At 31.4% G+C, this 14,490-nt stretch overlaps 1 protein-coding gene across 8 annotated transcripts in view; it reads left to right on the forward strand.

The window, feature by feature from the left end:
* The window catches only part of NBEA (neurobeachin), a 602,800-nt gene that overhangs the window by 179,927 nt on the left and 408,383 nt on the right, over positions 1-14,490 (forward strand). For 5 of the 8 annotated variants that reach the window (XM_036831611.1, XM_036831614.1, XM_036831612.1 and 2 more), the window contains exons 24-27: positions 2,178-2,331; positions 7,816-7,824; positions 10,159-10,339; positions 12,797-12,927. In XM_036831611.1, the coding sequence (XP_036687506.1) occupies positions 2,178-2,331; positions 7,816-7,824; positions 10,159-10,339; positions 12,797-12,927 (475 nt within the window). The remainder of the gene's footprint in view (positions 1-2,177; positions 2,332-7,815; positions 7,825-10,158; positions 10,340-12,796; positions 12,928-14,490) is intronic. The other 3 variants (XM_036831613.1, XM_036831618.1, XM_036831617.1) reach the window with 1 other exon arrangement.

Consider the following 14,490-nt stretch of genomic DNA (forward strand, 5'->3'; position numbering starts at 1 on the left):
TAAAGGCTAACCAAGAAGTTAGGCTTAAGACAGTTAATTAGCCAATTTTTGAAATCTGGCATTGCCAGGTTATTATAAAAAAGAGTTTTAACCAAGAAAAGGTTCAGTACTGGTTCAAATAAATTTCTACATTTTTATCTTTCCCTGTTAAAATTAATACCATGTACTACATTTATTCTTGGTGATAAGATTTAACACATAGTGCTAAAATAAAATTTAAAATCAGCTTATGATGTCTATTTTTAGAGCTTATACCATTTACATAGTAAGTGAATATCATTTCAAATATAATCATTTAAGGAAAACAGTGAAAAGAACAGTTCAGTTGTTTTATTTTTTCAGTTCAAATAAATTGAATAAATTTCAAGAAAGAAAACAAAGTCTGCATAAATTTTAAAATTACCTTGCCTCACTTTCAGTTTAATTTTCTAATAGCAAATATGCAACAAATTAATCAGTTATGAGAGTGTCATATGTTCATGCAGATAAGTTAGGTAGTTGATGGCTGTCAGTAACAGTACCCCACCGTCAGTGACTTGAACAATCAGTGGCACAATGGACTGTGAGTGAGTTTCTTAACAGTGGACTTAAGTGAGTCTCTCTGCTTCTCCTAGTTATCCTTCTAAGACTCAAGGTGGCTGCTTCAGCTCCCAGAATCAATTCAACATAGGAGACTTACCCCAACTAGAGGGCAGGACTCTTCTTCCTCTTTCACCCCCTTCTTCCTTCCTCCTCTTCCTTGTCTCTCTCTCTCCCTCCTCCTCTCTCTCCTCTTTCTTCTTCTCCTCTTCCTCTTATTCTCTTCTTCTTCTTCTTCTTTTTTTTTTCTAAAAGAAGCCCCTCAAGAAATTTCCTTCTTATGTCTCATGTGTCAGTCGGATCATATGCTATTCTCTGAGTCACCAGCAAAAGGGAATGGGATTATAATGATTGGCCTCCATGGAGCAATACTGGTTACCAACCTAGTAGCTGTGGTGAAGCCAATCTTTCCTGTACCAGATGTAGCTCAATAATAGAACAAAATCTAGATTGTGTTAGCAGGGAATAAGGAATAACTGTCATGCAAGCAATCAGTGTCTGCCATAGAAAGTTTTTAGTTCTGATTTTATTTGGTCAGTTTGTCCTTAGTCTACTTATGTGATAGAAACAATGGTCTTTCCATTGCTAATGTTATATGCTAAGTTACCTAGGGATGGTAAATAAGGAGACTGTAATACCATGAAATACGTTACTACTGACATGAGTATCAGTGTATGGAGAGATACAAGGTAATTTACTAACTGCAATATTAGTATCCCCCAAATGAATGATACTCAACTTTCCGTCCCTTAATACTGTGTGTGTCTTTCTGTGTTTTCTTACATGGACTCTCATAAAATTTCCCAGACAGGATTTTACATAATTTTAAAAAATGTAAAAGATAGATAGTACTTTAATGTTTAGGACAAGAGAAAACATCCTGAGATCTAAGATGTAGTAGATGATATTTTGCAGTTCTTAAAAGGTGAGGATCATTGACTTAAATTTGATCATGGAGTAATCTCTTTTTTTTCTGTTAGAGAATAGTTCATATTCTTGACTGATACCAAACTAAAGCAGTGTATTTCTCTGAGAATCGATATTGAATGTTTTGTATGGCAGAGCTGCACTGCTGACCTTTGAGGTCTTTTTTCCTTTTTTATTCAGTAAGTACTTGAATTTTACTGACTCATTTATACTCCCCTATCGTATCACTTCTGTGGCTAGCAGTGTACATTTTCAGTACAGCTGGTCAAAGCAGGAGCTGCAGTCTGGTGATACAACAGATTGTCAGCTAACTATTCACTTGTTCTGCCTTTCAATACCAAACAACCAGCTATTGCAAAAATAAATTTTTTTAGCCAAATTCATTGACCTAGTCATATGTCTTTGAATCAAGTTAATACACTGTATTTTAAAAGCAGAAACAAAATAATAAATTATTATACTTGGACACACACAATCCATGCCGAAATGAATGCTAGGTTTTTGGTAATATGACATCTCAATTGTAAGTTATTTTCTTTTCTAATAACTCCATTTTAAATTTGTCTAGCTCTTATTTTTCACTTTAAAAATGGCATTATAAATAAAATCTAAACTTCTTATTCTTAAGCCAAAGAAATGTTCATTTCTGCTTTGTTTTTCTGCTATTTTAGCCATTCCACAAAGTCTGTAATGGATTTTGTCAATAGCAATGAAAATATTATTTTTGTACATAACACAATTCACCTCATTTCCCAAATGGTAGACAACATCATCATTGCTTGTGGAGGAATTTTACCTTTGCTCTCTGCTGCTACATCACCAACTGTAAGTACTTTGCCTCCATCTAGTGGTTATGTTTTATAATTACATTACTAGAGTGTGTCAGTGGTGTTCTATACTATAAACACGGATTTTAACAAGACTTGTTCACCTAAGGAAACTTTCTAACCATATAATTTAAAATTATATATATTTATATTCTCACCTCTTTTAATTGTCAGTCTTGGCTTCCAGCTGTGTGCATTTATGAACATATTTCTCTGGTAATTCGGATGAACATGCCTTAGGAAGAGCAATAACTATGAATGATTTAGCTTTATTTTCTATGTATTGTTTCTCTCTTCAAATCTACATTATAATAAACTGTTAAAATCTTTGTTCTGTAAATCTTGAAGTTCTAAATACAAGTACATGTTTATTGTATGATAATTAGAGTCATGAATCTAAATTTAGAAAAAGTCATCTTTAGACATTGTCTCATATGACTTGCTTGAAATATTATTTTTAAACTTAATATTATTTTAAACGATATATAGGAGTTTTATACTTCTGTTCTCTGAGATTTAATCTTGAAGCCAGTAATTTGCTTCAAAAAGAGAATCGAATGATTGAATTCTTAGAGTGTTTCTTATTTAAAACTTAGGTACCTCAGATAGAAAAAGTATAAATGACAACATTTTTTTCTGTACCTGAAAAATTTCATAATCCTTAAAAACCTCAAAAAACTTTATGTTAGCCATATGGCATCTTTTAGAATTTTCATCTGACATGATTTACTGGTTCAACATTTATTTTTTAAAAATATAGACTTTCTCTAATAAAACATTGAAATGTATTAATATAAGTTTGAAAGGCATTTAATATTACTTATGTCATTTAAAATATAATAGATAAATAAAATAACTATATTTTAGCTGTCTTTTAAAAAATATCTCTGATTCATGTTTTAAAAAAAACAGACTCCATAGCTAATTGCTCAGATGGGAAAGAATATAGAATTCTGCTTCTCATATTAACTGTGTTCTTGCTACCACATTGGAAACTCATCCATAAGCCCAAAATATATCCTTTTTCCAGAGAGAAACTTGCTGTTTTATTAAGATGTCTTTTACTTGATGAGGCAGTGTTTCCAAATTGATCTCTGGCTTTATTTCATCATTAACAAGCTTTCTCTACATAACTCTTTCTCTCACTGTCCCTTTGCCGCCACCCCTGGAGCAGCACTGAAACTTAAATATTGGCAGCAAAAAGGATGTATCCTCAGCACCTCCCCCTCACAGGCACATGTACTTCTATTTCATCCATGAATTTATTCGAGTCTCCAAAGGCAAGAAGGCTAGTTCAGCGGGGAGTGCAGCAGAACAGGTCCCAATTAGGGCCTTCATGAAATTAGCAGCTGACCAAGGAAATTGAATCAGGAAGAAAAATAGTTGATGGTGTGTGAAGAGTGCAGGTATCCTGTGAGATTAACATACCATCCCTTCTCTTTAATCTTTGATTTCCTCTCATGATTTATACCAAATTCTGTTAAATTGAGAGTTATATGTGATGTTAAAAATACATTCTAATATTGAGGCAGGAAGAGGCTTTGTTTTGTTTTTTCCCTCTTCTATGCATTAAAGACTGACTTAATGTTTCATCCTGGCATTTTTCTTCATCCTATAAATTTTTTTATGTCTTATAAATTAACATTTGTTGTCAGGAAATTTTAAAATGTTATACTGAAATTTACTTTAAAATATAATAGTTTTAAAATTTTCTGTAGAACAAAAATGACCTTTATAAAAAATTAGCAGTAGACATGAAATTTGTATAGATTTGAAATATTCACATTACTAGTCTTCCAAATTTTAAAACTAGATCTCTATCAAAATAGATAAAATAATTAATGAAGTTTCAATAAACAATATGATTTAAATAATATGTCACTACCCCATTTGCTTATTTTGTATTTTGTAGTGAATATACAATAAAGATACTGACATTTAGAGGTTCTACTTCCAAAATTATGACCTGTGCAGTTTTGATCTCTGTAGTTTGGAATTTGAAACTATGGTACTTATTTCTTAGACTGTTCTCAACAGACTTTGGAATTCATTCAATTGTAGAAACTTTTCTTCATTGTCTCTGTCTCTGTATTTCTGTTATTTTGGTCCATTAGCTGATTGTACCTATACCTGGTTGTACAACATAGCTAATTTTATATTCTTTGAATAAATGGCTTCCTAAAAGCGAGAACCTTTTCTCCCACTTCCTACTGGGAGAAAACGTGGTTGGTGTCAACTGTTGAGTAATGTCTTCTATTACTTGATTGTATAATATTCTTGCTAAAAATTCTAATGTAGTAGAGGGGAAGAGTTAGGAAGGAGGAGGTTGAATAAAGAAAGAAATGAGAACTGAAGATATGGAGCTTTTTAACTTAGATTTTTAAAAAAATTTTTTATTGGAGTATAGTTGATTTACAATGTTGTGTTACTTTCTTTAACTTAGATTTAAAATATAAAAAGCCAAAAGAGAATTTTGGATGGAATAAGTGAAAAAGGAAACACTGGCAATATATAGATAACCAAAGGGAAACATTGTCATATAGATGCCTTTAGAATTTCAATCCTATATGAAGAGAGATAGAAACATTTGAAACTAATGTTTGAGTGATCTGTAATTTTGTTTAGGTTTGTGGAGTTCTTTAGAATATTCATACATTATATACAGATATGTATTTAAGGAATAAATATGAGTAATGATGGTGTGCAGTGGTTGACAAATTTATTCTGTGTATGGATCATATAGTAAATATTCTCGGTTTTGTGGGCTCTATGGTATCTAACTACTGAAATTTGCTGTTGTTTGCAAAAGCAGCCATATATCATAACACAGAGGAGTAGGTGTGGGTGTGTTTCAATAAACCTTTATTTATATTTGACTTGTAGGTCCTAGTTTGCTGACCACTGACTTACAGCACCATTTTCACATAAAATACAAATGTCATAGTGTAAAACTTCATTACTTACTCCTGATCATTAAATATTCAATAGTTAGAGCTTAAGATAAATTCATTTTTCCTATTAAATAAGAGCTTGCATTTGACTTAATGAACATTTATTAAAGTTTAATTTTTAACACAGTTTCACTGGTGGTTGTGATCATTATGTTTTATTAGAAGATATGTAACTTTTCCCACGCAGCCATACTAAATATTTTTAGCATTTGACACGTCTAATGTTGAAATTGTATTTAATTTTGAGTAGGTAAGTAGAATGCTAAGTATTTTTTATAATTTCTATTAAAAGCTCAACCCAGGAAAATGTCTTTTCCATTTCTCAGTGTAAGTGTAGATCTCAGATAATTTACTCCTTTTCATCAAAAACAAACTTTTGTTTCCCAATAATCAGTGAGACTCAAACACAATTTTTCTTGAAGTTATGATTTAATTGAAGGCATATGGGTTTTAGCATAGGATAAATGTGTATTTTAACCTGGGTTCTACCACTTACTAGAAATGATGTCAACCTTAATTTCTTCATTTTAATGGTGTTAATTTTACTTATCCCACAGGGAGTTTGTGAAAATTAAGTTAGGTAATGTCACTAGATGGAGATGACTCTTACTGAATGTTTCCCTCCTTTACTTCCTTTTGGAACTTTTTATTCAGAATTGTAACATGATGGAATGATCTTCCCATTTATAGAGTAAGCCTGTCACATTCATAATTCTGAAGTTTAAAATAGGATATTTGAACCAAGTTAGTTACTATGGGTGATCCATTTTGATGGCAAAAAACTAAAATGGTATAATCTTGTCTGTTCTCTCCGTGGCATTGGCATAGTGGTGATTTATTTTCTGCCCTGGGACCTTATGTGAATACAGTAATCCACACTAAGGATGACATTTGTGTATTGCTGTTGCAGTACCTTCACGTGAGAAAATTTGAGCTGTTTTATCTTACTTGTACGGAAATATTTCAGTGGAACCTTTAAGGAAAAAGAATATAGATATACAAATATTTGTGTTATAATGCCACCTCAAACTTAATATTCATTGAAAAAGCAGGACTTTATTGGAGTTTCAGTTTTACCTAGATTATTTAAAATCTTTTGTAGCATAGAAAATAAATTACATAGTTTCAAGTCTCTAAAGGAGAACAATAGTTTTAACTTACGTAGTCAGGGGAAAAAAATAGAACTCTTCGTATGTAGGTTGACCAGTCTTTGATTTGGGGCAGGAGCATTATTTTTGTTGTTGAGGTTTTGAAGTTAATGTTTCTGTGACTAGTCAGTTGCATCCTCTCATTTATTTTCTATACATTGCTCAAGTTGGTCATGAATGAAAGCAAGGAATTGGAGAAAAAAATGAAGATAAACAAAGAACATGGATCAACTACAAATTGCATAATCACTTAATGATTTTAAGTTGACCATTTTGGTCAACCATCCAGAACACTGAACGTTTAGAATTTCATTCAGTGTCACGTATGGTTTCATTTTCTCTTTTGATAGAAAAATAATAGAAACTGGTATTTCTGGCTTTCCTAATAGTTTCATAATCCTGAGAAAGAAGAGGAACTTTTTATGTCAAAAAATGATGACAAGGACTTAATTTTAATTTATATTTTCTTACCATTATTAGAAAATATAGCTAATAGATTTGGAAAAACTACTAATTTTCTTTGTGTTTTGTTTATCTCATAACACTGATTATATTTTAGTATTCTCAGGGTGCTTTTATATGTTCTCCTATACTATTTGAAAATAGTTTATTTTGAAATTTATGCTCACATATAATGTCAGAAATCAAAGAATAAGAATAGTTGTTGACTTTTATTATGAAACTTAATTCTATCCAAAAATTTTTAATGTACTGAATATAATTCTTAATAATACTCTGAAACTTAGTACAAAATCTATGAAATTATCTTAGTTCACATGTGACCTCATTTAGTATATCAGTAAGTTCTTTTCTAGCAAGGGAAAGTGGTTTTTAAGTTAGAATCACTCAAATATTTTATTATCTTATTAATTACTGGGGATTTTGTTCTATAAGAAGGGCTCCAAATATTTTAGGAAACAAAATAGCATGATTCCTTAATAAAAATTCTAGAAGGTTGGTACAGTTTATTTTCCTAAGTCATTTCTGCTTAAACTGGTAGTGAGCTCGGGCTTTTACAGAGACATTGTTAGTTTAGTTATTAAAATGTTTCCTTGGTCATCTTCTAGGAAAAGATAACTTATTTTGTAAAATAGAGTATGCATCATTTCTAATATATGAACTATATTTACACATATATTATTTGGGCAATTACTCTAATGAAAAAAATAAATAGAAGTCTATTTGATATTTAATCTTAATCATATGTAATTTATAAAATGAATATCTCTTCTGAGAATTGTTGCTTTTAATAAAATAATCAAATATAATTTTTAATATATTATTTTGTGTTTCAATTTTACATTGTATTTTCATTTAATTTTAATAATTTGCTTTTCTTGTACTTTTTTGGTCTGTTGTCTGTTTTGTCTAATGCATGTCCAGGGTTCTAAGGTTAGTATTACTTCAGTAATTTTCAGGTTTTCAGTTTTAAATTTTATTTTTGCTTATTTATGAAATTTTTGACTTGGTTATATTTTGAGTTTCCATACCATCTTTAACATTAGGCATATCTTTGGTATATTTAAAAGATTCATTAGAAGGATTATTTTCTCAGTGCACTGATGAATTACTGTTTTATTATTCACACTAATCTTTAGACTAAGCTATCAGAATATAATGAAAACAATAATATTTCAGTCATATGTACAATCAGATTTTAACTGGTTCCAAAGAAAGGAAATTGGTTGGAATATATGTTAAGATTTAATAATAATCATATCTGGGTGATCTTTATTTTTAAACCTATGTTATGATGTTTATATAACATTTCATCATATTTATAAATTACTATTACATAGAATTAATAAGAACTCCCTTTTAGGTTATTGGTTAAGAATGCTTTTTAGTTTAAAATTTTATTATTTTCTTTAGTCAAAAATAACAGTTTGGCAAATTTCATGGATGATTAATAATTCTGTTTATAATTTCTGTTTATAATTTACTCTTTAAAAATGAAAACATTTTGAAGCTTAAGCCTTGTACACCCCAAAATACTTCAAAATAAGATCATTAGCTAATAAAATGAGTTAGAGTTCCCGTAATTTTAGTAATTCAAAATGATGAATTTCTTTGAGAGTACATCTATAGATATCCTAAAATTCTAATATTTTGAAAAGTTTTCAGAATACTTAATGGACTTAAGCAATGGCCAGATCTCCCATTCCATTATAAAACACTTATGTTGATAACTGATATTTTAAAAGGAGGTTTTATATAAAATTAATTTTTAAACTTTTATTATAAACAATTGTGTTGTGGTCACCGATTTTTAATTCACGCTATGAAATGATGCTGTATATCAGTGAAGTGCTAGCAAATGAGGAATCTTTATTTAAAAAATCCAAGTAATGAATTAATCATTTCTTTAGGTCATGGATACCGAATTGGCATAATGTTGTAAATCAACAATTGAAAAAAAAATTTTTTGTCTATTTCCAAGCTCCTCTTAGAGAGAATGATTTTAACACTATTTTGATGTTAAGTAGAAGGGAGAAAGGTTGTTACATTTCATACTCCGTTTATAATCGTTTAGTTATATAAGCGCTTGCGGTAGCCAGCTGTCTCTGTTCTTACCCGTGTTGTACACAGAAGTGTTTAAAAGGTCGTTTTTTAATCAGTGTTTCCTGCTGACATTTCCGTGTTCATGTGAGTAGGGATATGTCTAGGTAGAATGATGGGTATAAATAACGTCAAGTGGAGCATTAAATAGAAGCAGATACCTATGATATATGCTTACCTTGTAGTTGAATTTATCATTTGGTGCAGAAGTAAGGTTAATCCATATGGCTAGTGTGCCCATTTTCCGAAAATTTAAACAGTAGTACTTTTTATTTATAAAGCATTCCTTACTTTTCTCTGATTTTGAGGCACTGAGAAAATGAGGTCTAGTCATAATGAACCAAAATAATTAAAATGTTATGTAATGCACAATGAAAAATAAAATAAGAGATGTTGCTATTGCTTACAAAATACAGAGTTATACATCTTAACGAAACACAATGCTTTGTACCATTCCCTTTCAAAGCAGGAAATTATATTTTACCATAGACAATAGTGTAGTGAAAGTACAGCTTCACCAGTCTAGAACGCTACTGATTCTTCTCATTGCTAGTGTCACAAATTAATATCGGTAGAGGAATTAATGATCTTGAGTATTTTTACCCTAGATTTTTATTGTTCATACAAGATACCTAGTGGTTTCACTTTATTCTGAAATGGATAAGAAAGTGTCATAATTTGACAGTTGTCTCCCTTTGATGTCAAATGAAAGCACCACATATCTTTCCTATTGCTCATCATACATTTATAGGAAAGAAAAATTAGCACATATATTTTTATAAATGAGAATGAGGATTTTAGGAAAGAAATATGAGTTTTATGTCTTTGTTAACTAATAAAATAGAACAAAACTAGTATAAATATATACATGTGATTACTTCTAAATATCTTTATGAAATGATCTTAAGTTTGGAATGTAGTTTTTACAAGTAATGATATTGAAATCTAACATTGATTTTAAAAATAGATTTTTCCTTTATTTAAAGATAATTCATAGGTAAGCTAATTAAATTTGATAACTAGCTCTTGTGATATATGGAATTAGTTTATGATTTATAACTTATTTTGTTTACAAAATAACTAAACTACTGTTAACCTGCAGTATGTATGTACATGTATTATATTTCCAAATTTTAAGCAAGATTTAAATCTTCTACTTTTTTAAAGACGGAATTGGAAAATATTGAAGTGACACAAGGCATGTCAGCTGAGACAGCAGTAACTTTCCTCAGTCGATTGATGGCTATGGTTGATGTACTTGTATTTGCCAGCTCTCTAAATTTTAGTGAGATTGAAGCTGAAAAAAACATGTCTTCTGGTGGTTTAATGCGACAGTGCCTAAGGCTAGGTAAGTCTGTTAAGAATAACGGTGCATGTTAAATAACTACAGATTACTTTTTGATACTCTGTGATACATAAAGTATTAATGATACAATTTGATGATTATGTAATGTAGAGATTATTTTGTAATTCTTCAGAATTACTAAATTAAAAAATTATAGTATCTTCACATTGGAGATTTCATGGAATTGATCTTTAATGGATTCTAATTTGAAATAAAGTCAAATATATTTTGAGTTGTTTCAGAATCAGTTGGACAATAACCTTTTTTCACTGAAGTGATTTTAATGTAAATCTATTTATGAATCCTTATTTTTGGTAAACTAATATAGAGGATAGTTGTCCTGGGCCCACAAATGTATCAGAAAACCAACGACTAGTTTTATACACATAATGCTAAAGGATAAAATTGACCATGCCAATCTCACTGTTTCTCAGAATGCACAGTTAACATTAATAAACATTAGTGTACCTAATAACACTAATAAACATTAACACTAATAAACATTACTATACCTATGATTTTTTTTTGCCTCTATCTTGTGTTGCAAATAAAATTTAGTCCTGAAAACTCTTAGTAAATTTAGACCAGCTCCTTAGGCAGGAATCATTCTTACATCTCGTACCTTTTTTAAAGGGAAAAATTATTTATACTATTTAGGCTTTACAGGGGACCAGACAACTACTGTTTTCAGACCAAAATGGCTACTATTTTCATACTTGCCTTAAAGTGTGAACAGGGAGGACATGAGAAATTAAGGCGTTTGATAGGGAGGACATTCTTGATATGTATTCTTTTTATCCATAATTTTAAAAATTATGTAAAAATCTACATATATATATATATATATCTATATCTATCTATCTATCTATCTATCTATATATATATATATATATAGTTGCAGGGGAGAAGTTGTTTCTAATCCAAGGATGGAATAAGAACTTGATTTAAGAATGGTGGAATAGGGCTTCCCTGGTGTCGCAGTGGTTGAGAATCTGCCTGCTAATGCAGGGACCACGGGTTCGAGCCCTGGTCTGGGAGAATCCCACGTGCCGCGGAGCAGCTGGGCCCGTGAGCCACAATCACTGAGCCTGCGCGTCTGGAGCCTGTGCTCCGCAACAAGAGAGGCCGCGATAGTGAGAGGCCTGCGCACCGCGATGAAGAGTGGCCCCCGCTTGCCGCAACTAGAGAAAGCTCTCGCACAGAAACGAAGACCCAACACAGCCAAAAATAAAAATAAATTAAAAAAAAAAAAAAAAGAATGGTGGAATAAATGTACTTTTTAATGTTTTGTATTTTTGTATTTTCCTGAGAGGAGTCATTTCATCTCCATTATAAGGGAAAGATTGACCACATGGAGATCTCTCTGTCAGCCAAGAGGTGTGGAATAATTACTGTGGGCCATCATGGACATTTCCATTGATATTTAACAATAGCTTACAGATTGAACTTTGTTAGAAAGAGAAATATTTTTTTAAATGCCCAGATATCTTGAAAACTGCATTTATTTGGTTATTCTGAACTTTTATTTCTGAATATATTCCAAAGCTTTACTGCTGATTTCATTTTTATCCTGATAATTCTTAGCAGATTTGTTTTTTTATCATCCACAGGAAAGTTTTATAAGTGAATAATAATGAAGCAAACAATTATATGTATGTGCTGTTTACTGTTCTAAGCACTTTTCATATATTGATTCAGTTAATCCTCATAACAGTCCTCTAAGGAAGTTACTGTGTTTATACTCATTTTACCATGAGGAGACTGAGGCACAGATAGTTTAAGCAGCTGGCCCAAGATCACACAGCCCGTAAGTGGCAGAGCCAGGATTCAAACTTTGGCCTGATTCCAAAATCTGTACTGTTTATTACTATGCTTTACTGCTTCTTAAAATAAGTAAGTGAATAGAAAGCATGTACTTATTGAATGCTTGTTGACAAAGGTGACGTTCCCACCATGAAAACAGGTCGATATTGGGACTTGTGAGGCCTGACTATATGGATGTACACTGTTATTGCCTGAAATGGGGAGCTGTGCTCTATATAGTCACCAAGATAGTCAACTTAAGGGCAGAAGACTTATTATTTAAAAAATCATCAAATATGAATAAGTTTAAAAAAAATTTTAATTGGTCCATAAATTTCAGAATTTTGAAGGTTGGAAGGGGAGAGAATAAGGAAGGATATATTGGGAGCTTCAAAGACCCTGTAGTATTCTGTTTCTTCAGCTGGTTGGTAGTTTATGGGTAATTTGTTTTTATTTTTTAACTACATGAATGTTTTATGTATACTTCTCATTACTGTGTTTCCTAATTTAAAACAATATTTATTGATCTGGTTGATTTTAAGAATAATAATGGGATGGAGAAAGTGGAAAGAAAGAAAAAATAGAACCAAGCGATTTTTTAAAACGCGTCAAAGTCAGCAATTTACATCAATAATATGCTTTCATTTTTTAAAATAGTTTGCTGTGTTGCCGTGAGAAACTGTTTAGAATGTCGGCAGAGACAGAGAGACAGGGGGAACAAACCTTCCCATACAAGCAGTAAACCTCAAGAAGCTCCCCAAGGTGTGACTGCCACAGCAGCTTCCAAGGTAATTAAACATTTTCTATGTTAAATATAATGTACCTTAAAAAAATTTTTTTTAAGTTCATGAGAACAAAGTGACATGGTATCGCTTGATAATCAGGCAGATGGAGGCTCTGGTCCTGGCTTCTCTTCTTCAGAATTGTATTATCAAGATTACTTAACCTCTCTGAGACTGGTAATTTTTGGTTACTTAATGAAGATACTAATAATTTCTACCTCGTAGGGTTCTTATAAGGATTATAGCAGTTCATAGCACTGAAAAGTTCTGAATTATTACTATTTTTAATAGTTACATATATTTTCACAGAGTTCAGTATATGAATAATGCGCTTTTTAAATGGATATGCTTTTGGGGATAGAATTCCCATGATAGTCAACAAAAAGATATTGAATGCCCATGAAATGGATGAATGGTGTACAGTATTTCGGAATGCAGCAGTGATTATCATTCTAAATTAGCTCTATTTATTGTATGTTCAACTGACCATTTGCATCACTTCAGAGTTTCAGTAACGTGACTTTTAGGTCCTGCATGCTTGACTGTTGCTTACTTCAGCTACAACTTGGAATCCCTTACCCTTGCTTTTACTATTTTATCTTGTTTATTTAAGTCACACTGTAGACTTCATGTAGTTCATCAGAATTTGTTTTAACCTTTAGACTTACACATAGCTTCCCCTTTCTTGAAATGTCCATCCTTATTTTTCACCCCAGTGACTCTATTCCACTCTTGGCTTTAGCTTAAGTTCAACCCTCTGAGGAAAATGTTTTCTAATACCGTCACCGCCAACCCAGTCTAGGGGAAGTTCCTCTGTTTGATACTTTCATAAAACCTGGTATGTCTCTTGTCACTCACGGTACTTGTAATTAGATGTTTGATACTGAAACAATGAAGGTTCAATAAATGAAGGCATGAACTAAAAGTTTAATTCATTTAAAAAGTTCTATGGCTTCAAACTTTTGCAGTTTTCAGGCAGAACAGCCACACATTTAGTCTATCTGTAGGTAGCGTCTTTCTTTTTCACTACTGTTAGAGACACATTCCTAAAATAATTAGACCACATATTATTTTTTTGCTGACAAGTCTCCACAAAGCTCTTCATTGCTTAGAAAATTAAATAGAAACACATCAGCAGTCATGCTTCATGTTATTTGTGTAGGCACAGGAGACTGTATGTTACTTGAGGGCATGTTCGTATCTTATACATCTTTATAATTACAGAGCGTATATCGCACAGCACAAACTCTAGAATCAAACAGTTCTGAGTTTGTATCCTGGCTCTACCACTTACTGGTTTTATGAACCAAGACACATTCCTTAGTCTCTTGTATAAACCAAGACACATTCCTTAGTCTCTTGTGCCTCCGTTTTTTCATTTTAAAGACTGGAAGACAGTTTTCCAGTCTTTAAAATGAATATATATATATATATATATATATATATATATATATATATATATATATCTCTTAATGTATAAGGTGTTTGTATGAATTAAATAAAAAGCAGTAATGCGTTAAAGTACTTCGTAATTCCAGAAATGCAGTGAACATTCAATTAATACTGATT

This window comes from Balaenoptera musculus, chromosome 18 (assembly GCF_009873245.2).
Source record: "Balaenoptera musculus isolate JJ_BM4_2016_0621 chromosome 18, mBalMus1.pri.v3, whole genome shotgun sequence".
Taxonomy (NCBI): Eukaryota; Metazoa; Chordata; class Mammalia; order Artiodactyla; family Balaenopteridae; genus Balaenoptera; species Balaenoptera musculus.